Source organism: Periplaneta americana, unplaced genomic scaffold, assembly GCF_040183065.1.
Source record: "Periplaneta americana isolate PAMFEO1 unplaced genomic scaffold, P.americana_PAMFEO1_priV1 scaffold_21, whole genome shotgun sequence".
NCBI classification, from domain to species: domain Eukaryota; kingdom Metazoa; phylum Arthropoda; class Insecta; order Blattodea; family Blattidae; genus Periplaneta; species Periplaneta americana.
Window position 1 is genome coordinate 2,546,850 of NW_027185502.1, and position 27,622 is coordinate 2,574,471.

At 38.7% G+C, this 27,622-nt stretch overlaps 1 protein-coding gene across 1 annotated transcript; it reads left to right on the forward strand.

Moving 5' to 3' along the window:
* Nucleotides 1-3,192: 3,192 nt before the first annotated feature.
* Nucleotides 3,193-18,428, forward strand: LOC138693805 (proline-rich protein 36-like). The gene is made up of 3 exons (XM_069817606.1): nucleotides 3,193-3,313; nucleotides 9,498-9,701; nucleotides 13,913-18,428. Exons 1-3 carry the CDS (start codon nucleotides 3,193-3,195, stop codon nucleotides 18,127-18,129), a joined length of 4,542 nt encoding a protein of 1,513 aa, XP_069673707.1. The 3' UTR covers nucleotides 18,130-18,428.
* Nucleotides 18,429-27,622: the final 9,194 nt, after the last annotated feature.

Here is a 27,622-nt window from a genome sequence, read left to right on the forward strand (position 1 = left end):
GTGTCTCTTGGGGTTTAGGCAACACCAAGACTCAAGGGGCTTTAGTAGCACAATCAAAATTATCTCATGCATACCTGTGTCCCCCACTCCACACGAATATAAAAATTAAAATTAAAACTTTTTTTTTCAGAATTATATCAATCCTATAGTTATTAATTTAATAAACTGTATTCAGTTCACGATTTGTCCTTTGTATTTGTTACACAACTTCTCTTATCACTGCATAAATGAATAATATTGAAGTGTTAGTTTGCTTAATCTTGATAGACATTTGATTTCATCTGTTTCTGCTTCGCATCTAGATAATGAGCAAACTAAAAATTAATTAATAGTATTTGTGAACTTAAAAATGGTGTCGTTCTAATAACAAATAAATTATGTTTTATTTAACAACGCTCGCACCTGCAGAGGTTATATCACCATCATCGGTGTGCCGGAATTATGCCCCGCAGGAGTTCTCTTACATGCCAGTAAATTTACTGACATGAGCCTGTAGCATTTAAGCACACTTAAATGCCATCAACCTGGGCCAGGATCGAACCCGCAACCTCGGGCACAGAAGGCCAGCGCTATACCGCCTGCGCCACGCAGATCGACCATTATAGTAATCTTATTTATTAATGTAGACAGAACTTCACGTTTATTTCTTAGTATGTATGTATTTAATGTCTACCCACTTCACTTTACGTGATTCGGGTTTCGCATATTGCGGATAGATGGCAGAACTGTGCCCCATTTTCTAGTTGCACACCACTTCGGCAGGTCACGCTGTACATGATGTGTATCTGTGGAGAGTTATGTCTTGTACTAGGGTGAGTGTATATGTAAGTATAGTATATGGAATGAGTGATGATGATGAAGATGAGAAAGAGAGAAGGAGAACCCCAGTGCCGGCACGTAGCCTACTCCTGTCGAATAGCACTAAGGGGGCCGTCAAGCTTAACGCCCCTATCCGACAGACGAGTCCCTAACAACAGTGACATATGCCTTCTCTTCATATGCACTGCGGAGAGATTTGAGATTTAATATTTATTTCTTGTAATAATGTTAATTTTACATATCTAGTATTTCAATGACGTAACTTTAATCTTAAATCCTGGAAGACTAACTTTCTTGGTGTTATGTTCGATAAGTATCTTAGTTATTCTTTTGCATGGATGACCTTTATAACGCTTTAAACTCAATATGGGGGGCAAAGGCTAATTGGGATTTCCTGGTCTCTGATCGGGTCAAAAACCCTGATGGAACTGATATTTAACCCTTGTGGAGAATTTCGGTGAAGTCCGGAGGGCCTAATTAGTCAAATCCACTCTCCTCACCTTCACGCTGGGGCCCCCTGGGATCTTTTAAGATGCGAAAGAGAGAGTGGTGTGCGGATAGCAATGGGAGGCTACCGCATTTATATATATCCCAAGAAGATGATATGATAAAAATGCCATGATGAGTCTTTCCCTGGTAAAAAATTCCGGACGTAAACTATCCCCCCAATCGGATGTCCGGGTGGGGGATACTGGGGAAGGACATGTCATGACGAAATCCAACGGAGAGAAGAAAAGAAGATGGACAAGATGGACAAGAAGATTGACAAGATGGACAAGAAGATTGACAAGAAGACCGAAGACTCCGCCTGTACCAGGTAAGTTGGAAAACTTGAAGGAAACAATGAGAGGAATCAGAATGGATGTGATGGGAATATCAGAAGTGAGGTGGGAAAATCGTTTAACTTAATCCAAATTCGGATCATGTTTTATATATGCTTGAAGCTTTAAACTTCAGTTTTCTGAAAACTTTAAATTTTGAGTTGTTTCCCTTTTGAACTGGCCCGTCGATGTTATGCTTGTAGGCTTGAAATCGATCTGTTATTACTTAGGCAGTCGTTTACCAATACCCCTTTTCCTTTGAGTGCTAATACCGTACACACAACAATGAACCATAGTTTATTATTAAAAAACACAATTTAAATAAATAAATAAATAAATAGATTTCTAACTACAAAATACACTATTACGCACGTTAATAAGATACGGTAAACGCATGTAATATCGTGATAGGAGTAATATCGGGATAGTTTGTTTGAGAATTTATTACAGTTTTACGTATCGAGACAAAAATCAGTTTTTTTACGACAACGTATTAAGGATAAGTTCGTGGACAATTGGTCCTTCTCTCGCTCTGTAAAACCGTGATAAGCTATCAAACACAGTATCACGATATTACTCGTATTACAGGATTACCAACTTTTACCCTACTTCGTTTTCCTCTTTTAATATTCCTCTTACAATTTTTATTCCATTTGAATGAAATATAGCTATTATTTTTTCTTTGAAAGTATTGACAATAAAATTCGGAATGCTTTATGGTTGCTGGGTCGTTAGTAGTCAGTATCATTTAACTGTGCTCATGTTTGAATCTAAATCCACACAGCAATCAGTGTAGTGCAATGAAACGTGAAGGCATTTCATCAAGTCTTCTAAAGCCTTGTTTTTTTAAGATCTTGATTTCAAGTGTTGATGGTTCACCTTGGAAACAAACACCCGCAACAAGAATTTGCGATATTCATTTTATTGGGAACGAGATCAGGACACCCCCAAAACTAGCATACCATTCCCAGTATTTTTCTAAAAGATTACAAGAAAAAGACTCCCTCATCTCAACTAGTTCCCCAAAGATACGAAAGAGACGCAAAAAGAAGAAGAAAAAATGAAAATTTAAGTTTTATGGGAGGCGAATGCTCAACAAGTGTTATTTATAAAAATTAAGTAGCCATACAGGCAGAAGTAAATGAAACTATTCTTAGTAATTTTGTTTTTTCTTTCACAACTGAAGCAAAAGTTTTAATATTGTAATTTCAAGTTATCATAATACATAAGTTACTTATTATTAGGAATTTTATACAACCAAGTCACTATCCAATACAGAAAGAGAGAAAGGCTAACTTTATTTATAAATAGGCCTATGTAGATAAATTAACGTGGAACAACCTTAAGTGAAATATTCATAATTATCATGAAATAATGTTATTTAATTATTATGTCTATTTACAATCCCCTAGTTACTTTCTTCTCACTAGGTATGGGAGGTAACTCGGACATGGAGTTCTATCTCCTTGGCCCCCAAACACCTTCATTGCATGTAAAGACGACACCTTGACATTCTTTAGGAAACGTAAATTTGATTACTTTGCTCCAAAATATGACGGCCTTCCCTCACACTCTTCACTACTTAAGGATCCTTGCACACGAGCGACTTTTAGCCGCCAAGGTCGACTGCAAAAAGCAGTTGACCTTAGTGGCTTGTCGCGGGGATGCAGTCGGTAATGTATTTAAATGGAAAACGTAGGTTGCTTTACACACGCGCGCTGACCCCGACGGCAGACTCACAGTCGGTCCCCGCAACCGGCGGCAGTGTTTTCTGCTTACACAAGGACGAATTTTAGCCGCCAAGATCGGCGACACACAGTGGTTCAGAATATAAATTTATCTGGATATAATTAATGTCTCTTCTCCTATTTAACAGATATTCATGAAACTTTGTATAGTAGTTACATGTAGTATATTTGTTTTGTATATAAACTTTGATAACGTTTTTATAAGGGAAACTACCCCTTATAGGGTGCATGTAGGGAAAATTAATAACTTTTCTCCTATGTAACAGATTTTCATAAAAACTTTGTGTAATAGTTTCGAGTAGTATATTTGTTTTGTATACAAACTCTGATTATGTTGGTACAAGGGGAAGTACTCCTTACAGAGGGTGTATTTAGAGAAAAATTAATAACTTTTCTCCTATTTAACAGATTTTCATAAATATTTGTGCAATAGTTTCGGGTAGTATATTTGTTTTATATTTGAAAAGAAGAAGGAGAAGACTAACTGTAGTAACTTTCGAGGAATATCACTTTTGTTGCCGTTGTACAAAATTTTGTCGAATATTCTTTTGAGAAGATAAACTCCATATGTAGATGAAATTATTGGGGATCATCAGTGTGGTTTTAGGCGTAATAGATCACCTATTGACCAGATATTTTGTATTCGACAGATAATGGAGAAAAAATGAGAGTATAAGGGTACAGTGCATCAGTTATTCATAGATTTCAAAAAGGCATATGACTAGGTTAAGAGAGAAGATTTATATAATATTCTTATTGAATTTAGTATTCCCAAGAAACTTGTTCGATTAATTAAAATGTGTCTCAGTGAAACTTACAGCAGAGTTTGTATAGATCAGTTTCTGTCAGATGCGCTTCCAATTCACTGTGGGCTAAAGCAAGGAGATGCACTATCACTTTACTTTTTAACTTTGCTCTAGAGTATGCCATTAGGAAAGTCCAGGATAACAGAGAGGGTTTGGAATTGAACGGGTTATATCAGCTGCTTGTCTATGTGGATGACGTTAATATGTTAGGAGAAAATCCACAAACGATTAGGGAAAACACGGGAATTTTACTTGAAGCAAGAAAAGATATAGGTTTGGAAGTAAATTACGAAAAGACAAAGTATATGATTATGTCTCGTGACGAGAACATTGTAGGAAATGGAAATATAAAAATTGGAAATTTATCTTTTGAAGAGGAGGAGAAGTTCAAATATCTTGGAGCAACAGTAACAAATATAAATTATACTCGGGAGGAAATTAAACACAGAATAAATATGGGAAATGGCTGTTATTATTCGGTTGAGAAGCTCTTATCATCCAGTCTGCTGTCAAAAAGTCTGAAAGTTAGAATTTATAAAACAGTTATATTATCGGTTGTTCTTTATGGTTGTGAAACTTGGACTCTCACTTTGAGAGAGGAACATAGGTTAAGGGTATTTGAGAATAAGGTGCTTAGGAAAATGTTTGGGGCTAAGAGGGATGAAGTTACAGGAGAATGGAGAAAGTTACACAACACAGAACTGCACGCATTGCATTCTTCACCTGACATAATTAGGAACATTAAATCCAGACGTTTGAGATGGGCAGGGCATGTAGCACGTATGGGCGAATCCAGAAATGCATTAGAGTGTTAGTAGGAGACCGGAGGGAAAAAGACCTTTAGGGAGACCGAGACGTAGATGGGAGGATAATATTAAAATGGATTTGAGGGAGGTGGGATATGATGATAGAGAATGGATTAATCTTGCTCAGGATAGGGACCAATGGCGGGCTTATGTGAGGGCGGCAATGAACCTCCGGGTTCCTTAAAAGCCAGTAAGTAGTAAGTAAGTAGTATATTTGTTTTATATACAAACTGAATACGTTGGTAGATGGGAAACTACACCTTAAGGGGGTGTATTTAGAGAAAAATTAATAACTTTTCTTCTATCTAACAGATTTTCATGAAAAGTTGTACAGTAGTTATAGGTTGTATATTGGTTTTGTATACAAACTCCGATTATGCTTGTATAAAGGAAACTACCCTTTATAGGGGCTGAATTTATAGAAAAATTAACAACTACTCGTATTATTAATTTTTCTCCATTTTAACAGATTTTCATTAAAAACTTTGTACAGTAGTTACAGGTAGTATATTTGTTTTGTACAGCAACTCTTGTTACGTTTGAGGGAAACTACCCCTTATAAGGGACGCATTTAGAGGAAATTAATAACGTTTCTTCTATCTAACAGATTTTCGTTAAAATTTACACAGTAGTTATAGGCAGTATATTTGTTTTATATACAAACTCTAACTATACTTATGTAAAAGAAACTGTCTCATTGCAGGGGTGAATTTATATAAAATTAGTACCTTTTCTCATACGAAACAGATTTTCATCAAAATTGTACGTTAGTTAAGGGTAACATATTTGTTTTGTATACAAGCTCTAATTATATTTGTGTAAAGCAAACTACCCCATTATAGGGGTGAAATTAGATAAATTTAATAAGTTTCCTTCTATCTATCAGATTATGATCAAACTTTGTACAGTAGTTAGAGGTAAAATATTTATTTTGTAACAAGAGGCAAAAGTTAGTGGAATAGGCTTTATGGCAGCTGACATGTACGCTCTTTTTATTTTGTGGCACGTTTCGGTGTAGTAATTGTAATTTCCTTGACAAAATTAGCAGTATCTCTCTTTCCCTGATCTGGCAAGCTTATCTGTGTAAGAAAGAGAAGTTACTCCTTTTTTGTGACTGCAGTGTATGTGGTAATTTAACGACGTTGTATCAAATACTAAGTAATTTAGCGTCGATGGGATTGGTGGTAGCGAGATGTTATTTGACGAGATGAGGCCGAGGATTCGCCATAGATTACCTGACATTCGCCTTACGGTTGAAAAATCTCCGAAAAAATCCAACCAGGTAATCAGTCCAAGCGGAAATCGAACCCACGCCCAAGTGCAACTCCAGATCAACAGGCCAGCACCTCAGTCGACTGACGCCGGTGGCCTGCAATATGTTCCTAGCTTTCCTTCTCTCAGACCTTTCAGAAGCTTCAGAAAAAGGTTTCCTAGGTCTGCACCATCTGTCACTTTTTCCAACAGATGATCGAATGATAACCCTGACATTCTGAAATAGTGAAGAAAATTATCTCCATAGGCACGAAGCTCGTGAAAAATACAGTGAAATTGGCCATACTGCGCTCATTGAATGAGAATCCGATGTATCCTATATTTTCTATGTTTAACACGTATTTTCCTAGGACGGAGAAGAAATAATAAAAGTAGTTCTTCCTCGACGTGCATTATTATAATGCGAGTGAAAATGACACACCTTTTGCAGTTCGACTGCCGCCAGAACCGACGACACACAACGCCCGTATCGACTGTAGAGTCGCTCATGTCAACTGCGTCTGCCGTCGAAGAACCGCTCATGTCGGCGGCAAACTGACTGCTTTTTGCAGTCGACCTTGGCGGCTAAAAGTCGCTCGTGTGTAAGGGCCCTAAGGAACGAGCAAGGGATAAACACTTAGCTCAGTTGCCAATTCTTGAAGTTATTGTAATATTTCATTTCTGCCACGTGCCTAAGACTTGAGGAGAAGATGGGAATTTACCAATTTCTGGAAGAAAGGCCGTCATGTTTTGGAGCAAGATATCCCTCATCATTATTAAAATCTAAAAAGCGTCACATTCCAGTACAATGCCCCGAAATTTTCACATGTTATGCATCGTGTGAATATTGGATGAAAGAGTTATAAGAGTTATAGTGACAAAATTTTCTCTGAAGAACTTTTAATTGCACAACTGAACAACACTGCACAACACAGCATGTCTTAGTAGTCTACTGTAGTGTAACGTTTATTGTTATAATTGCAACTAACAAACAATAAAATTACAAGAAATGGATAAGAAATAAAGAAAACTGAGCGACTTGGCTCAAACGGTAGTGTTTGAAACTAGTATTCGGAAGGCCCCGGGTTCAAATCCCGTGCTCAGTCAATCGTTTTTCAAGGTTTCCCTCCGTCACGAAGGCACATGCCAGATTGGAAATTTACATAGGCCTGCCATGATTCATGATCTCTTTAATCACTAATATTATAAACATTAAAACAAAATGTAACAGTTACATGAACATAAGCCATCTATAACACACGACAATAAAAACAGATACAGAACAAAAATCCACGAGCTACTGATATAGCCAAACATCCTACACACACGATATGACGAAATCAACACAGGCGTAAAACAGGATTGCGGCCTTTCCCACCTTCTGTTTATAATACACAAGAATGAAATTCTTCAGGAATGGAGACAAATGCGACATGATCAGTTGCAGATAAACAGAAATTTAAAAATAGGGTCATTGATATTTGCAGTATTTGCAGATGACCTGGTTTCAATAGCACCTACAGAAAATGATTTACAGTATTCAGTACATAATTTAAATATAATTGCAAAACAATATAACATGGAAATAAATACAGAACAAAAGCGACAAAGTTATGGCCTTCTGGGAAAAATATTCTCTTCGACGTAAAATACGTTTAGAAGGCAAAATTTTAGAAAGACTTAAGGATTTTACATATCTTGGCTACAAATTAAAATTTGATATTGATTTGAATATGACCAAAATTGTAAAATACTCCAAAACTATGGGAATAATCAACGGGGTAATGAAACCTTCCATGGCACAGGAAATCACTAGAATACGTCTTTAATGAACCTTGTGCTCTGATATAGCAGTGAGGCATGGGTATTAAGGCGGGTGGCTGAAAGCAGAATAACAGTAACTAAATAAGGCTTTTGCGAAGAACAGCCTGATATACAAAATGGAACCATAAATGCAACCACGAAGTATGGAATAACTCGGTCTGGAATCAGTATTCCATTTCATACAGAAATATCAGAACTGGATGAGCCATTTGCGATGAATGAGATCCACAGAATACGAAAAGCTATACTTCACTATCAGTCCCATGGGAAGAGATCTCTGAGACGTCCCATAGAGTTGAAGAGGAAATTCCTCTTTATTATGAGATCGTAATAGGCCACATGGCCTAATAGGCTAAATGTTTGGATGAATATGATGATGATGAAGTCAGGTAGGTAGTGGTGTTTGGGAATGTTTCTTGTTGTACAGTAACTAAATGGAACAAAAGCATAGTGTGGTGGTTTTGGTTTTTCCACACCCACATTGCGTATGCAGAAATAACTAAAATGCTCTCTCAATTAATATCACTCAATAAAAGAATTGTATTCCATTGGATACCATCCCATTGTGGAATCCTGAGAAACGAGAATGCGGATGCTTTAGCAAAGAAGGGCAGCACTGCTACTTACAGACCTGTTACTAAATCTACGTATTACTCTGTAAAAAGATTTATTAAATCTACATACTTAGACTTCAACAAAAAAAATTTGATAACACAATCCCAAGGGAAAAAATGGAACTCTCTGCATCAAAATCCACAGTTAATTCCCGATTTACCACGAAAATCGTCTGTAGCTGCATTTAGATTGGCAACAGGCCATGATTGTTTGGCCAAACACCTGCATAGAATTGGAATATATCAGTCCCCTAACTGCCCATTGTGCAACTCGACCCAAGAAATGGATTCGGAACACCTCAAAAATCTGTGCTTCAGTGGCTGGTCATGATAATATCTTTGAAAAATATTGGAGTGCAAAAGGTCAAATGACTTTATTGTCAAACGCCTGGCATTAGAAAACAACAACAACAACATTGCATATGCAAGGAATTTCCCGCCATCGGGCACAGTTAAGAGAAAAAATATTATGTGATTACAAATAATTTAGAATATTGTTGTTTTCACAAAATATTGTAATTTGGGGCTTCATGGCACAAAAATCTAAAAATACGTTACATTGCATGCTCATTAGTGTATTATATACAAGATCGCCTGAAATATGCAAAAATAGTATGTACAATTAATTTGTAATATTCGTCATTACAATCGTTCAAAATGTGTATAAATTGATTTTGTATTACTTCCAAATGAACAGCAAAAATATGCAGTTTCATACGAATCCTCGTCCTATTAATAAGCCATTCACTAAAAGCCAGTGAATACATTGACACATGCTTAACGATCAAGTTTATTTTGCTTCTTGCAGAGGTGAAGGAAGCCACGGATGACTATCGAAATATCCCCATCCTGAAGGCCATACCATCCATGCCGAATCTCATGGCAGCTCGCATGCCAACACCATCATTGGAACACCTACCAGCAGAAGAAGAAGAAGCTGAGGAAAGAACAACGAAGATTGGCTGCTGGTCCTTTTTAAGAAATGTATTTCGTAGACGTCGTCTTTTTAGGCGTAAGTAAATATAAATTTTATGTCTCAGAGCTATTTTCAGATTGATCGCCCTCGGCGTCTTTCTTTGTTTCTGTTACAGTAATAGTACTTACATTATGTACAGTTGTCAAAAGAAAAAGTGGCCGCACTCCTGAAACAAAGTTCCCTTCGGGTATCTTCGCTACAATTCGGAGACAGGCGATGTTGCATGTTGCTGGACCACGTTGCCTGATATCTACAGTTATAATTGAAGTATTCTGTGTGTTATTCGATAGCGTAATGGTAGCGTTCAGGCTTCTTATTCGTGAGATCCTGAGTTCAACTACAGCCTCGTGCTTTTTATGTTCTTTGTTGTTCTGTTCTCGAGAGAGACAAATTATATATAATGGCTCCTTTCTCTTTTACGATTATTTTAGTAATTAACATCAGGTTCATTAATATATTATGCCATGACTTTATCATTATGATATTGTGGCTGCAAATGGAAAGAAAAAAGATTTTATTCTCAATAAAGATATCTTTCGTGGCATAAACAAAACAAATTTACTGGCGTCGGCCTTAAAACACTTAAACGATTAAGCGTTCAAAAAACAAAACAAAAAGCCACAATTCAGTATTTAGTCTATCTTCCTCTTATCTCGATCATCTTGCAGTCGAGTGGGCATGGAATCGACTAGTCTTTGCAAATAGCGACTGTTCTTAGATACGATATTCCAGGCATTCTGAACATACATAAGTGTTCTGTCCATGGGCAGGTCTTTCATTGCAAACCCAGCAATCTCCAATATTTCCTATTTTCTGCCTACCTCTTAGTCTCCGCATATGATCCACATATCCTAATGCCGTCTATTATTCTTTTCAACCAGAGACCCAACCAATTACTTTTTATCTTTCTAATCAGTTTCAGAATCATTCTTTCTTCACTCACTTTTTCAAACACAATTTTATTTCTTATTCTGTCTGTCCACTTCACACGCACCATTCTTCTCCAAATCCGCATTTCAAATGCTTCAATTCGTTTCTCTTCATTTCGTCGTAATGTCCATGTTCCTTCCCCATACAATGCCACACTCCACACAAAGCACTTCACTAGTCTCTTCCTTAGTTCTTTTTCCAGAGGTCCGCAGAAGATCCTTCTTCTTCTATTAAAAGCTTCCTTTGTTCATGTTTGCAGTTTTTCTTGGGAAGGATAGGCCTAAATGCGGTAACATCCCGTTGCTTTCCGCACACCACTATCTCTTTCGCATCTTATTAAATTCCAGGGGGTCCAAGCGTGGAGATGAGGAGAGTGGATTTGACTAATTGAGCCCTCAGGACTTCACCGAAAGTCACGGCAAGGGTTAAATATTAATTCTATCAGGATGTTTGACCCGATCAGAGACCGGGAAATCTCAATTAACCTTTGCCCCCCGCATTCTGGACTAGCTTCTACGAATCATCAGAAAATCTTAGAGTGTGATTGGGCCAATTTTTCCCAAAAATGTTTCCACACTTTTGCCCACGTAGCTCAGCGGACGCACGTCGAAATTTAGATGTCAATGTCTCAGGTTCAATTCCTCGTTACTCCTTTTCATTTTATTGTATTTCAAGATAGTATAATGTAATAATACAAAAATAAAAACTAATATCAGTATTATGCAACTGGATTTTTCCAAACCTAATATTAAATTTATGTTATTTATATCGCTAAAGAATGATTACAATATAAATAACTTGAATATTTTTATATAGTATCACTAAAGAACGATAACAGAATATAAATGATAATTATCGGTTTGTTTAATTAATATAAGATATTATATAATACGTATTTAATTATCTAAATAAAATAACCTATTTTACAAAAAAAAGATGGTTATTTGTGTTATAATACTTACTTACATAAAATACAGATTATTTATATTGCGAAAGAACAATAACAATATAAATAACTCGAATATTATTTTATAATGCTAATGAAGGAAAACAGAATATAAATGATAACTTGAATATTATTTATATCGCTAAAGAACGATAACAGAATATAAAAAATGTGAATATTATTCATATCGGAATTTCACAGATTTATTACAGATGTATTTAAGAAATTGTAGAAGAATAGTAATTGGTAACAGTGTCCTATTTGTTCTTCTTGGAGCCAAATTTGCAACTTTTAAAAGTGTGGTTACTATGTCGAAGTGTATGTGTTGCAATGGATGCTTGATGTCGTCGCAATGTCGTAATTATAGTTTGATTGTGTTTGTGTGAGTATTGTGTATTAATTTATAATGTATGGTACGGAAAGCTGCATATTTGTGTTATAGAAGTGTTACGTATGTGAGTTGTTAATGTTTTTGTATGTTTCAAATTGATAACTGATATTTGTTTTGCAATCGCAATGCCTACCTTACGGATTGTTTATATTTTGTTTACATCGCGTAAGCTAATTTAATTTTCTTTTCATTTCTCTTTATGTTTATCTTTTTGTGTATAAAACTATAGCCCTAACATACATATGTAAAATAGGGCTAAACCCCATTGGAGATACAATAATAATAATTATTATTCATATCGTTATAAAAGGATATCAGAATACAAATGATGACTTTAATTTTATTCATATCTCTAAAGAACGATAACAAAATATAAATAACGTGATATCCATAAAGAACGATAACTGGATATAAATGATAATTTGAATATCATTTACATCGCTAAAGAACGATTAAAAAATAAAATGAAAACTTGAAGAAGGCCCGAACCCACAACCTTTGAATCATTAAACAAGCACTCTACCGCTGGTCTACGAGGCGCAGATATGGAACACTTTCATAGTTCCGGAACTGCTTGTACAAGCACATGCATCGTGTAACATCGCCGCGACCCGAAGTGGACTTTGAAAATATTCGCTGTTCACGAGTGCGGCCACTTTTTTTTTTGACAGCTGTACACTCCTTAAAGTTACCAACAATTAAAACTTTCATTTTGTTTGGCACTCTTTTTCTTTATGTGCTAAAAATATATCTGAATCTCACACTCGGTCCCTTCGTTTCACTCAATGTGGCACAATTAAGCACGTGTGGTTGTAATTTTCATTTAATTCTTTCGTTTCCGAACAAGTACATCATGCTTAGAAATATTTGGAGCTCTATATTGTGAATTAATCATATTTTTATTGCTAAGGAACAGGAAAGGTATATTCTTTCTTCTGTTCTTTTTTTTTTCACACTTTCGTCGCAACAAATCTCTCGTAAAATGTTTAGAAGGCAAATTTTTAGAAAGACTTATTGATTTTACATATCTTGGCTAGAAATTAATATTTGATTTGACTATGAGCAAAATTGTAAAATACTCCAAAATTATGGGAATAATCAACAGGATAATGCAACCTTCCATTTTACGAAAGTCCCTATAACACGCCTTTAATAAACCTTGTACACTGTTATGGTAGTGAAGCATGAACATTAAGGCGGGTGGATGAAAGCAGAATAAGAATAACGATATTAGATTTATGCGAAGAACAGCTTGCTGTACAAAATGGAACCACAAACACAACGACGAAGTATGAAAGAGCTTGATCTGGAATCAGTATTCCATTTCATACAGAAATATCAGAACAGTTGGAAAGGCATTTGCGACGTATGAGATCCCACAGAATCCCGAAAGCTATACTTCACTACAAGTCTATGGGAAGAGATCTCTGGGACAACCCAAAAAGAGGGGGGAATTCATCTTTATTGTGAGATCGTAATAGGCCACACGGTCTAATAGGCTATTTGTAAAGCTGCTGATGATGATGATTAATTCAGGTAGGTAGAGGTGTTTGGGAATGCTTCTTATTGTGCAGTAACAAAAGCATAGTGTGGTTGTTTGGATTTTTCCACACTCACATTGCATATTCAATGAATTTCCCACCACCGAGTACAGTTAAGATAAAAATATTGTGATAAACAATTCAGAATATTAAAAAAAATATGCGAATTTGGGGCTTTGTGCCACAAAATACTAAAAATATTGCTTGCTCATTAGTCTATTATGTACAAGAACGCCTGAAATATGCAAAAATATGCACAATTAACTTGGAATATTCGTCATTACAGTAGTTCAAAATGTGTATAAAATGATTTTGTATGGCTTCCAAATGGACAGTAAAACTGCAATTGCATACGAATCGTGGCCCTATTAATGTTATCACTGAAAGCCAGTGAATGCAATGACACATGCTTAACGATCAAGTTTTTTTTATGTTGCAGGGTTCTCGAAAGCCAGGCCAGCTCCCGTACCAGATCCCATATTACCTCCCATGCAAGCTCCCACTGCTAGATCCCATGCTATTACCCATGTCACGGAAGTTAGTTCGCATGACAGCTTTCATGGCAGATCCCTTACAAGGTCTCAAGCGAGCTCCCATGCGAAATCCCTTGCCAGATGCCATGCTAGTACACCCGTGCCAGCTTCCGTGTCAGATTCCTTGCAATCTACCATACGAAATCCTATGCAAGCACTTATTTCCGGCTCTCTTCCCAGTGATCCCAAGGTAGATCCCTTATCAGCTCCCACGTCAGATTCAATACCAGCTCCCATTGCTAGTTCCCATGCCTTATCCCATGCCAGTGATCCCATGGCAGTTCCCATGCCTGATTCCATGCCACGTCACATTAGCAGCTCCCATGCCACATATATTGCGAGGACCCATGCCAGATCCCTTACAAGGTCTCATGCGAGCTCTCATGCCAGCGATTCCATGTCAGCTACCGTACTAGATCTCATGTCAGACCCCCTGCCAGGTCCCATGCCAGCCCCCCTGCCAGGTCCCATGCCAACCCGCCTGAGGGTTGACATTGAAATTGCCATGCTTCGTGCCAGTATAAGTGCCTCCATAGGAGCCTTTGATGTCAGGCTAGGTCCCATGCCAGCTCGCATTCCTGCTGACATGCTAGCTGACATCCTAGCCCTCATGCCATCTCCCATGCCAGATCCCCTGCCAGGTTCCGTGCCAGCCCCCCTGCAAGTTGACATTCAAATTGTCACGCTATATGCCATGATAAGTCCCTGTATAGGTGCCTTAGATGTAATGCTAGGTCCCAGGCCAGCTCCCATTCCAGCTGACATGCCACCTGCCATACTAGTTACCATGCTAGATAATATACCTCCAGACATGCTGAATGCCATGCCAGCTGACATACTAGCTGCCGTTCTAGTTAACATGCCAGCCTCGATCCTAGCTGCCGTGGCAGCTCCCATGCTAGACCCCATGCCAGCTAACATACCAGATTCTATGCCAGCTCCCGCGCCAGCCCCTATGCCAGCTCACATGCTAGCCCTCCTGCCAGGTCCCATTCCAGCCCCCATGCCAGCCCTCCTGCCAGGTACCATGCCAGCCCCTATGCCAGTCCCCATGCCTGCTCCCATGCCAGCTATCATGCCAGATCCTATGCCAGCTCCCGCGCCAGACTCTATGCGAGCTCACATGCTAGCCCTCCTGCCAGGTTCCATGCCAGCCCCCATGCTAGCTTCCATGCCAGCTCCCATGCCAGCTATCATGCCAGATCCTATGCCAGGTCCCGCGCCAGCCCCTATGCCAGCTCACATACTAGCCCTCCTGCCAGGTCCCATGCCAGCTTCCACGCCAGCTGTCATGCCAACTCCCACACCATTCCCCATGCCAGAACCCATGCCTTCCCCCATGCCAGGTTGCACGCCAGACCCCATGACAGCTATCATGCCAGATCCCATGCCTGCCCCCATGCCAGCTCCCACGCCAGCCTCTATGCCAGGCCCCATGCCAGCCAATCTGTCACTTGATATTCAATTTGCCATGCTTCGTGCCAGGATACGTGCCTGTACAAGTGCCTTAGATGTCTTGCGAGGTCCCAAGCCAGCCCCCCTTCCAGCTCCCATGCCAGCCCCCCTGCCAGCTCCCATGCCAGCCACCATGGCAGCACCCCTGCCAAGACCCATGCCAGCCTACCTGGTAAGTCCCATGCCAGGCACCCTACCAGTTGACATTCAATTTGCCATGCTTCGTGCCAGGATACGTGCCTGTATAGGTGCCTTAGATATCATGCTAGGTCCAATATTAGCTCCCATTCCAGCAAACATGCCAGCCCCCATTCAAGCTCCTATATCAGGTCCCATGCCAGATAACAAACCACCAGCAATGCTGGATGCCATGCCAGCTCACATACCAGCTGCCGTTCTAGTTAACATGCCAGCCTCGATCCTAGCTGCCGTGCCAGCTTCCACGCCAGGTCCCATGGCAGATCCCATGCTAGCCGCTATGCCAGCTCTGCCAGATCCCATGCTAGCCACCATGCCAGCTTTCATGCCATATCGCATGCTACCCACCATGCCAGGTCTCATGCCAGATCCCATGCCTGCCCCCATGCCAGCTCCCACGCCAGCCTCTATGCCATCCCCCATGTCAGCCCATATGCCAGCCAATCTGCCACTTGACATTCAATTTGCCATCCTTCGTTCCAGGATAAGTGCCTGTATAAGTGCCTTAGATGTAATGCGAGGTCCCAAGGCAGCCCCCCTTCCAGCTCCCATGCCAGCACCCCTGCCAGCTCCCATGCCAGCCCCCATGGCAACACCCCTGCCAAGACCCATGCCAGCCCACCTGGTAAGTCCCATGCCAGGCACCCTGCCAGTTGACATTCAATTTGCCATGCTTCGTGCCAGGATACGTGCATGTATAGGTGCCTTAGATATCATGCTAGGTCCCATATCAGCTCCCATTCCAGCTAACATGCCAGCCCCCATGGTAGCTTCCTTGCCAGCCCCCGTTCAAGCTCCTATGTCAGCTCCCATGTCTGATAACATACCACCAGCAATGCTGGATGCTATGCCAGCTCCAGCTCACATACCAGCTGCCGTTCTAGTTAACATGCCTGCGTCGATCCTAACTGCCGTGCCAGCTTCCACGCCAGCTCCCATGCCAGCTCCCCTGCCAGGTCCCACATCAGCCCCCATGCCAGCTCCCACGCCAGACCCCATGCCAGTTCCAATACCTGACCCTATGCCAGCTCCCGCGCCAGACCCCATGCCAGTTCCCATACTAGACCCCATGCCAGGTCGCACGCCAGACCTCATGCCAGCCCTCATATCAGTTGCCATGTCAGCTCCCATGGCAGGCCCCCTGCCAGGTCTCATGTCAGCCCCCCTGCCAATTGACATTCAAATTGTCATGCTTCGTGCGAGGATAAGTGCTTGTATAGCTGCCCTAGATGTCATGCGAGGTCCTATGCTAGCTCCCCTCCCAGCTCCCATGCCAGACCTCCTGCCAGTTGACATTCTAATTGCCATGCTTCGTGATAGGGTAACTGCCTGTATAGGTGCCTTAGATGTCATGCGAGGTCCCATGCCAGCTCCCATTCCATCTGACATGCCAGCCCCCATGGCACCCTCCATGCCGGATCCTATGCCAGCCCCCATGCCAGCTCCCATGCTTGCTCCCATTCCAGCTCCCATGGCATCTCGCATACCAGCCCCCTTGTCAGCTCCTATGCTAGCTGCCCCGCCAAGTGCCATGCCAGCCTTCAGCTTCCATGCCATCCCCCATGCCAGCTCTAATGCCAGCCCCCATGTCAGGTTTCATGCCATCCCCCATCTCACCCCCATGCCAACCCCTATTCCAGCTGTTATACCAGCCCCCATGACAGCCCCCACGCCAGCTCTCATGCCAGGCCCAATCTTAGCTGCCGTGCGAGCTGCCATGCCTGCTCTCATGCCAGATCCCATGCCAGGCCCAATCCTAGCTGCCGTGCGAGCTGCCATGCCTGCTCTCATGCCAGCCCCCACGCCACCTTCCATGCCAGGCCCAAACCTAGCTGCCGTGCGAGCTGCCATGCCTGCTCTCATGCCAGCCCCCACGCGAGCTTCCATGCCAGGCCCAATCTTAGCTGCCGTGCGAGCTGCCATGCCTGCTGTCATGCCAGCTCCCATGCCAGGCCCAATCCTAGCTGCCGTGCGAGCTGCCATGCCTGCTCTCATGCCAGCCCCCACGCCACCTTCCATGCCAGGCCCAAACCTAGCTGCCGTGCGAGCTGCTATGCCTGCTCTCATGCCGGCCCCCACGCGAGCTCCCATGCCAGGCCCAATCCTAGCTGCCGTGCGAGCTGCCATGCCTGCACTCATGCCACCCCCCACGCCAGCTACCATGCCAGGCCCAATCCTAACTGCCGTGCGAGCTGCCATGCCTGCTCTCATGCCAGTCCCCACGCCAGCTCCCATGCCAGGCCCAATCCTAGCTGCCGTGCGAGCTGCCATGCCTGGTCTCTTGCCAACTCCCATATTAGCCCCCACGCCAGCTGCCATGCCAGGCCCAATCCTAGCTGCCGTGCGAGCTGCCATGCCAGGCCATCTACCAGCAGAAGAAGAAGCTGAGGAAAGAAGAATGATGGGTTGCCGCTGGCCCTCTTTAAGAAATGTATTTCGTGGGATTCGTCGTCTCTTTACCCGTAAGTAGTTACCAATTTTATGTCTTAAATAGCGATTTTCAGATAGATCACCCTCTGCTTGTTCCTACTTGTTTCCCTCACCACTTGTTTATAGTTAAGCAATTCTGTTAGAGTAATTTCACATTATGTGCAGTCCTTAATGTTACCAACTATTAAAACATGCATTTTGTTTGGCGGTCTTTTTCTTTATGTGCTAAAATATGTCTGAATCTCATGCTCCGTCCCTTGTTTCCACCCAGTGCACAGTGATATTAATAATATATCAGGTCTACTAGCTTACCTTGGGACAGTGTTTCTCAACTGATGGCTCGCGTCCCCCTGGGTACAGTGAAGTGGTAGGCCCAGTTTTCTTTGTCCATAATAAAGGCGCTTAATTTAACACTTTATATATTATCGGAAGTTAAGACACTAAAAAATGGTGTTTTAGGTTCCTGAAAAAGCTCTGAAAAATGGTATTTTAGGTTCCTAAAAAGGCACTAAAAATTGTATTCCAGACACCTAAAAGACACTAAAAATAAAAATTTAGGGAAAATTAACCACTGAAAATTTATTCCACACACAATAATTAATTTGGGCTATTTCCTTGCTCGATGTTTTAATTAAATGCCAGTATTCGCTTTTGTGTTCTTTATGTAGGTATACACAGCAAATTAACATAACACTGCATGACTACTTAAAAGAATTAGATAAGTGGTATTTGTCCTACAGAATGTTTAATTTAGTGTGCACTTATTCGTCTTCATGTTCATAATTTGAATGACAGTACACAACAAACAACTTCTCAAGATTAAAACACTTGCTCTTGTGACGTCTATTGGACAAAATCTGTTTATATGCCGAAAAGGATCTCTCAACATGCACTGAAGTGACTGGAACGTGCTTATACAGTACCGTCCTGGCTACATTAAACCCCTCAGGAAGCTCACCACTTAAAACTTTATACACAGAATTAATGGTTTCATATCCAGGATTTCTTGAAAAAAAAAAACTTTTTAGCTTCTCACATATTTGAGCAGCATACTTGCCAGGAGCTACACATAATCTATCTTTGCATTCAATAACAGAGACGTGGATTCACAAAATGACAGACTGCTGGATTCCATTTGTTGCATGGTATCTGCTACTAAAGTGAAATGCGCATCGATATATGCTAAGTCTTCTTTAAGTCCTTTTTCTTGAAACACACATTGAGCTTCTTTGATTGACAGAGAATCATTCTCTGAAAATTCCTTAACAATTAGTGCTATTTGTTCAAAGTTATTCGCATAGTATTTTACTTCTCTCAACCATGTCCCTCACTTCGTAACAATAGGCTCAGGGGGCAGGGGAGTGTCAGATAACTTCTCTCGGAATACAAAGATAATCCTAGACTGTAAGTAGATACGTCGTGTATGTTATGCAGGAGAAGGGTAGATAATAAAGTAAACCGTTATCTGAACTCAAGACAGTGACTGTCGGTATGAATGATGGGGCTAGTTAGGTAGAGGGTCTTAAGGATTCCATTACAAATCTTTGTATACTATAAGAACTATCAGTTTTTTTTTTTCAGTTTCATGGAAAAAAAAATAATAATGAGTGCTGTTAGCTATATCTCCCTATACAGAAAAAAGAAAAAAGAACAAAAATAAAAACAAAAAAGGCACAAACTGTAAAAAAGGCAAATATATGCAATATAAAACTTCACCACAAGATTTAATTTTTCGTGATTCGTATACATAAATTAACAGCCTTAAAAAAACGTACATTAAGAAAATGGGCATTTTCCTAAACTTCCGATCCCTAATTATTAGGGTTCATTGAGTTAATATGTCCCTTATGTGTTAGAAACATTGTACGATTATGTCCATGACTGTTTAATAGTAACGTTTTAGTGGTTGTCAGATATTAAAGTAACTTCACTGTTTATTGTATTTATTATGGGGCACTTAATAAATAAGAAATCTAAGTGAGCACGCACACAATGCAGTTTTAGAAACACTTTAATAGGGTAAAGAATGTTCATTGATCACTGTCACTAGTATTGGTATTGTCCTCCTCTCCGAAAGTTGTTACTGTGCTTGTAGTAGGCCTACTTATGAGGCATCCCTTGTTATTGTGTTTCAGAACTCAATAGCTTTATGACTTCCACAGGTAGGATCCTTTTTTTGTCTTTTGTTCGGTACTGTTGGCGGAGAGATGTTATAAAAGGATCAGAGATGGCAAGGAGTCGATTGAATACATCACGATTAGTGGCCTCTCTTGAAATATTTCTGGCATGATGTTCACGAAATTGCTTAAGATGTTTATTCCTTGCTTCTTGGGCTTCTTCCGACATTTGTCCAATTGGAAGTAATGCCTCGGAAATAATAACAGAACCATGAATGAGTATTTCATGTACAGTGACGGGCTTGGGATACCAAAAGTACATAATAATAATAATAATAATAATAATAATAATAATAATAATAATAATAATAGTTATTATTATTATTATTATTATTATTATTATTATTATTATTATTATTATTATTATTATCCGTGATGCTACAGCCCATGAAGGGCCTAGCACGATGGTTAGCATGATGATCCCCCAGCCGTTATAGCTGGCTTTCGCAACTGGATTTCGCTACCTATCGTACATCACAATGCTGGATGGGCACTGGTCCCATACACTGGCCGAAATTTCATGAGAAAATTTCTTCCCCCATGAGGACTCGAACCAGCGCGAATTCCATAATGTGGGTCCTAGGCAGGATGCCTTAGACCACGGCGCCATGGCATGGGACATACCAAGAGTACAGTGAGACAAATAATCTGGCAGTCTCCCTTGCATATTTTAAAATTCATTCGTGTTTATTTCAAATCCACAGGATATAGTTTTAAGTATAATTACACATCTGTGGATGAGATGCCTGTCAATGCCAGTTATTTTTGCACTTACTCCTTCATTATCGTCTGGCAGTGTTGCCATCGTCAATGTCAATGCCAGTTATTTGTGCACTTACTCCTTCATTATCGTCTGGCAGTGTTGCCATCGTCAATGTCAATGCCAGTTATTTGTGCACTTACTCCTTCATTATCGTCTGGCAGTGTTGCCATCGTTTGTGTTTCAGCTTCCTCCTGTCTTGGGTTGGTCTACCAAGAGCCCTAATTCAGAACGGAATTTACTTTGGTTTTCTTTCTTGCAAGTGGCCACACCTTCTTTCAACTTCTTGCCTCTCACTTGCGAAACTTAAATGCTAAACAGTAGGAAAGATGCCAGCAATGCAAAGTTGACAAGCCGAATTTAAAAGTAGATGTGTCTTCTTGCCTATGCCATTTCATTTCTTTCGGTGTTGCCCTGTAGATGTAACACCTTTGGATTGATAAAGTTGACATCACAATGTTATAAATTTTGCCATCTATCATGGTTAGTACACTTTCATGGTTAATTTCTAGCTCTTTTCCAAATAAATTAATGTGAGTGGAATTGAGAGCTCATATCTGTTCTTCAATGTAAGCTTCTTCTTCCTTAGAAAGTTTGGCAGTCTCTTTTAGAAATTGTACCCATATGGGGTGACAGTACAAAGTAGAAGACAGTCGACGATTTTGCCAATCAATAATAATTTTTTCTCCATTTTCGTTTGAAGAATAAAGCTGCGAGGGAACCATAGACGTGAAGAAAATATCGGAGTCAGAAAGTCCCTCCGCCTTTTGTTTGTAGAGCAAATGTCCTCTACTGACATCACAGCCCCACTTTGAAAATAATGTCATAGATAGTTTTTCGTCTTTCGTATTCTCAATTACTGGTTCTTGTGACCTCAGAATTCGGCTAGCAGTATGATTCAATAGATTTAGAAGTTTTACTTCTGTAAGGAATTCTGTGACCGTTACAGATTCAGGATAACTTTTCTGTCTTTCTAGCAATTTAATTTGATCGTAGGAGTCTTCTATACCGATTTTTGTAAAAGAAACTGCAATACTACGTCTTTTTGTTTTTCACTACCGCTTTTTTCCTTCTGTAAATCATCTAACAATTCCTTTCTTTTGCAACGGTACTCCATTCTGAAACCAAAATAAATGACGAAAAATTTGTTAATTTTAACTTTTCTAACTATTTGATAGCCAAATTGAACATAGTTTTGCTTTAGAGAAGAAATTAACTAATACTGAGAATATTTCTATTTTAGACGATTAATTTGAAATGCACCAATAAATATATTTATCTAATCTTATCAAAAGGGGCAAGTATGGGTAGTTTTACCTTTCGAGATCATTAAGTAAACATGTGACACTACACATTGGTCAAGGAAATAACACGGGGCAACGTGAGGCAATTTTTGTTAGTCTGCATGAAGACCGAACTTAAGGACTCACAAAATGAAATTGTACATAATATGGTTGGCGGCCAGGTAGCTCAGTTGGTAGAGCAACTGGCTACGGACTGGAAAGTCCGGGGTTCGATCCCAGATGGTGACAGGATTTTTTCTCATTGCCAAACTTTCAGAACGGTCCCAAGGTTCACTCAGCCTCCTATAAAATTGAGTACTGGGTCTTTCCCGGGGGTAAAAGGCGGTCAGAGCGTGGTGCCGACCACACCACCTCATTCTAGTGCCGAGGTCATGGAAAGCATGGGGCTCTACCTCCATGCCCCCGAAGTGCCTTCATGGCATGTTACAGGGATACCTTTTTTTTTACATAATATGGTTACATGTCCTTAGCCAAGCATAATATACTTATCATTATAATAATAACAACGTACTCTTAATTCAAAAACATAGCTCTAACAATCTATAATAACACTTACCTGAAAATCAACCATAGAAGCACAAAAAATAATACCGGTAACTGAAGTTCTGATTGAAAAACACAAAAACGACACTTGATGCACTGGCTTCAAAGGTTCGAATACAACTGCATAGAATTAGACCTGCTACGAGGGTGGCTGTTTTATGACCGCCAGACCTTGGAGATAGTTGGGGTATATTGTAAACACCATAAAACTAAAAATGAAAAAATTATTTTTGGCCAGCTTTTGAGTCTCTTGGAAACACTGTGCAATGTGGCGACAATTAAGCATTGTGGTCACATTTTCTATTTATTTTATTTCTTTTTAGTAGGTTATTTTGCGATCCTGTTTCAACATCTTAGGTTATTTAGTCTCTAAATGAGGTGAAGGTGATAACGCCAATGAAATGAGCCTGGCACCGATAGTTATCCAGCAATTGCTCACTTTCCCTCTAATTACTTATCTTTTATTATAAACCATGAAGTTATTACGACATAAATATGGAATTTATTATTAGTGACGCTACAAGATCTCGTACAATTAGTTAACACAAAATGAACACTTTCAGGAATATCTGGTTTTCTAAAAAATATTCTTTTAAATATACATATAAGCATGGATCAATAAAACAACCACAATGAAAATTTAACTATTGGATTGTTAAAATGTGTTACAAATGTAACATCAATAGGTTATAGAGAATAACCAAAGTCCATATTATAAAATATGTTGTTGTGTTCTAATGCCAGGCGTTTGACAATAAAGCCATTTGACCTCTTGCACTCCAATATTTTTCAAAGATATTATCATGGCCAGCCACTGAAGCACAGATTTTGAGGTGTTTCGAATCCATTTCTTGGTTTGAGTTGCACAATGGGCAGTTAGGGGACTGATATATTCCAATTCTATGCAGGTGTTTGGCCAAACAATCATGGCCTGTTGCCAATCTAAATGCAGCTACAGACGATTTGCGTGGTAAATCAAGAATTAACTGTGGATTGTGATGCAGAGAGTTCCATTTTTTCTCTTGAGATTGTGTTATCAAATTTTGTTTGTTGAAGTCTATGTATGTAGATTTAATAAATCTTTCCACAGAGTAATACGTAGATTTAGTAACAGGTCTGTAAGTAGCAGTATTACCCTTCTTTGCTAAAGCATCCGCATTCTCGTTTCCCAGGATTCCACAATGGGATGGTATCCATTGGAATACAATTCTTTTATTGAGGGATATTAATTGAGAAAACATTTTAGTTATTTCTGCTGTTTGAGATGAAGGTGTGTGTTTAGAGACTATTGATAGAATAGCTGCTTTGGAGTCTGACAATATAACTGCATTCTTAAATTTATTGATGTGGCACAGAAGATTCCTGAGACTTTCACTTATTGCAATGATTTCTCCATCAAAATTTGTTGTTCCATACCCAAGAGATCTATAAAGTGAGAAGAGACAGCACGTAACACCTGCACCGGCACCTTGTTCTCTGGAGATCAAGGATCCATCAGTGTATAAATGAAGCCAGTTTTGTGGAGGGTACCTAATATTAATTGTCTCTAAAGACAATTGTTTTAGTATTTCAGTGTTTACTTCTGATTTTAGTATTTCTTCTGTTAAATTTAGATTATATTCTATATGTAACTTGCAACACAGAGCACACAAAAACCCGACTGCAGTCTCCGAGCTTCTGAACTGAACTTTGATGATTAGATGTTTGATGTATAGTATAATTGATTGATGTAGGTTTCCAGTAAATGAAGGTTATGAAGTACTATTGTATATTATTAAAGTGTCATCAACATATCGAAAGTATGCTGTAATGCTATGTTTTAGCTGTATATTAGGAATATGTTGATTTTCTAAGTGCTGAAGGAAAATATCGGCTATGGAGCCTGACACTGAATCTCCCATAGCTAAACCTTTTGTTTGTTTGTATATTTTATTATCGAAAGTAAAATAATTTTGATATAAGAAATGTGTAATATATTTTCAATTTGTTTTACTGTGCTAGGGTTGATATGTAATCCTTGTAATTTTGTAACTATTATTTGAATGGTTTCATCTATGTGAATGTTCGTGTAAAGATTTTATATGTCCAAGGAAATCATTTTATCATGTTTATTGACTTTTAACGTACCTAACTGTTGAATAAGTTGTTGAGAATTCAGAAGTGTATATTTATTTTCTATTGGAAGTGTGTGTGTTTTTTAGTTGTAAGAGGAATTTATTAATTTTGTGATTTGGAGCCTGCATACTATTAACGACAGGTATCATTTATAAATTTGCTTTATGAGTTTTGGGCAGTCTTCAAGATAGAGATACTAGGGTTTTTACTTATATATCTGTAGGATTTTGACGTGTTAACACGAGTAAGTCCACTAGTTTATCAATTAATTATATTCAAGTGTTAAAAGTGGTGTACGCAAGATTCAAAAATGGACTGCTTTATTTGTTTTTGATAGAGTTCAGTAAGATCCACTTTAAGTTCTGTTATTTGATTTTTAGTGATAAATTCTGATGTTTTGTTAACGTAATCTTCTTTTTTTTCATCAGAACAATAGAATCGGATTTATCAGCTTTAATATGAATGATATTATTTCGATTAAATTTTTTTCTCTAGCTTGATGACCTTCTTATGTTCGGATTTAGCTTTTTGTATTTGATGTTTGGTTTTGGGATCTTTAATATACTCTGAAATTATTTTTGAAGTCTGATATCTTAGGTGTTCTTTATTTTCATGTGAGCTACTTTGTATAATATGTTCTGTCTCTATTATTAAATTGTCGAGAATTTTATTTTCATCACATGGTTCGTAGTTATGTTTGTAGCCTCTGTTAATGATTTCTAATTCTGATGAGGAAAGAGAAGTGTCTGTTAAGTTGGTTAATCTAATAGTTGAATTGATGATGTAGTTCGCTGCGATTTTGAAATTAGAAGGGTGTCTAATTTCTTGTTTAAAGTTTCATATTTAGTTTTCATCAATTGATTAACTTTATCTTGCCCTTTTTTTTAAATGCTATCCCAATATATACCAGTTGATTTTGCTGTGAGTAAATGCAGTGTATATATAATTTATTGCTGAGTGTTTCTTTTTTCTTATTTTGAAATTTAATTTAATTTTTGAGCCAACAGAATTGAGTTTGTCATTGAATTTCTTCGCAGCTATGGAATTATTATTGATCACTTTATGTTGAAGGCATTGTTTGTTGAACCGAAGATTGGCTTTGGTTTTATGTAATTTCACCTTAATGTTCAACTACGTGTATCCAAGTTTCTTTGCCTGACTGGTTTCGGTAAATTTGAAAGTCATATTGAGGTTAAGATTTCAGACAAGTTGACTCTTTACATATCATTCAATATCATTTATATTTTCAAGAAAGATAATTTTGTGATTATGACATTCTGGCAACAAGCGAATCCCAAATCTAAAATTTAGTACCGGTATTCTTTTTTTTTTTAATTAATGTACTTCAAAAAACATAACTGCTTTGTATTCAGGATCCTTGTGGTCACCCTCGCTGGAGGGCTGATGATTTAATTAAATCCTTCTCTAATAATGAATTATTTTACAATTTCATTCAACAACTTATCAATTAATACAGAAAACAATTTTCACATCACAAGGTTATATGTTCACAAATATTTTCGACTTTTTAAAAATCATCTTCAGGTGGAAATTGTTATTGTACAAAATACCGATGTATCATCAACATATTGAGCATAAAATTATATATTGAATTCTGTCTTGAAATTGGGAACGTGTTTGTTTTCCAATTCCTGTAGAAAAGTCTCTGCTAGAAGGCCTGAGATCGGATCACCCATTGCTAATCCCTTAGTTTGTTGGTATACTTCGTCATTGAAAGAAAAGTAATTGTGTTTTAGTGTAATCGAAAGTAAATCAACTATTTATTTTATGACATTCTCATTAGTGTTATTGATCCATGCTTATATTCATATTTAAGAGAGTATTTTTTTAGAAAACCAAATATTCCTGAAAGTGTTCATTTTGTGTTAACTAATTGTAGAAGACCTGAAGATGCTATTACATGGCGAAAATGTTCGTCTCTTATAGCTTCACCAATAAATTCCATATTCATATCACAATTTAATGACTTTATGGTTTATAATACAGGATAAGTAACTAGAAGGAAATAAATACATACGTATTTGTCATTAAAATTGTTAAATAAAAATAGGCAAGCAATAAGAAAAGAAAACTTTAACATTAAAATTGTTAAATAAAAATAGGCAAGCAATAAGAAAAGAAAACTTTAATACAAAAAGAAAATAGGAAAATTCATTGTAAATGCTACAGTGAATGTTAAGGAGAGAGGATGGCTTTAATATGGTGGAAAACCGTTGAATTAAAAAATTATTTTGTTGTAAAATACACTTCGATATGTGAGAAATATATCGTCGCTTAAGAACCAATACCGTGTAACTGACAAAATGTAAATTTTACAGGAGAAGGGAAAAACCTAATAAAAACCATAAAAATGACTCAATAGCCTTGAAAAGTGTTGTATGGTGATGAAATAGCTTAACTAATTTGTAACTAAGTGAAAATGGATGATCATGGCCGTAGACATTTGGCCATGTCACTTACGTGGTATTGGAACTCTGCCGTTGACTACATTTCGTTAGTTACGCGGTATTGTGAGACAACTTTAGCAGCTTCAGGACACATGTTGACTAGCGTTTTCTTTGTGTTAAAACTGCCTTCTGGAAATATTATTCGTGCTCTTGTATATGTTAATGT

Excerpts from the sequence above, each read along its gene's own strand:
- LOC138693805 (XM_069817606.1), top strand. The coding sequence starts at position 3,193 with ATGACGGCCTTCCCTCACACTCTTCACTACTTAAGGATCCTTGCACAC. Across the intron at positions 3,314-9,497 it reads TTGTCGCGGGGATGCAGTCG|AGGTGAAGGAAGCCACGGAT; the intron begins GTAATGTATTTA and ends TGCTTCTTGCAG. Across the intron at positions 9,702-13,912 it reads TAGACGTCGTCTTTTTAGGC|GGTTCTCGAAAGCCAGGCCA; the intron begins GTAAGTAAATAT and ends TTTATGTTGCAG.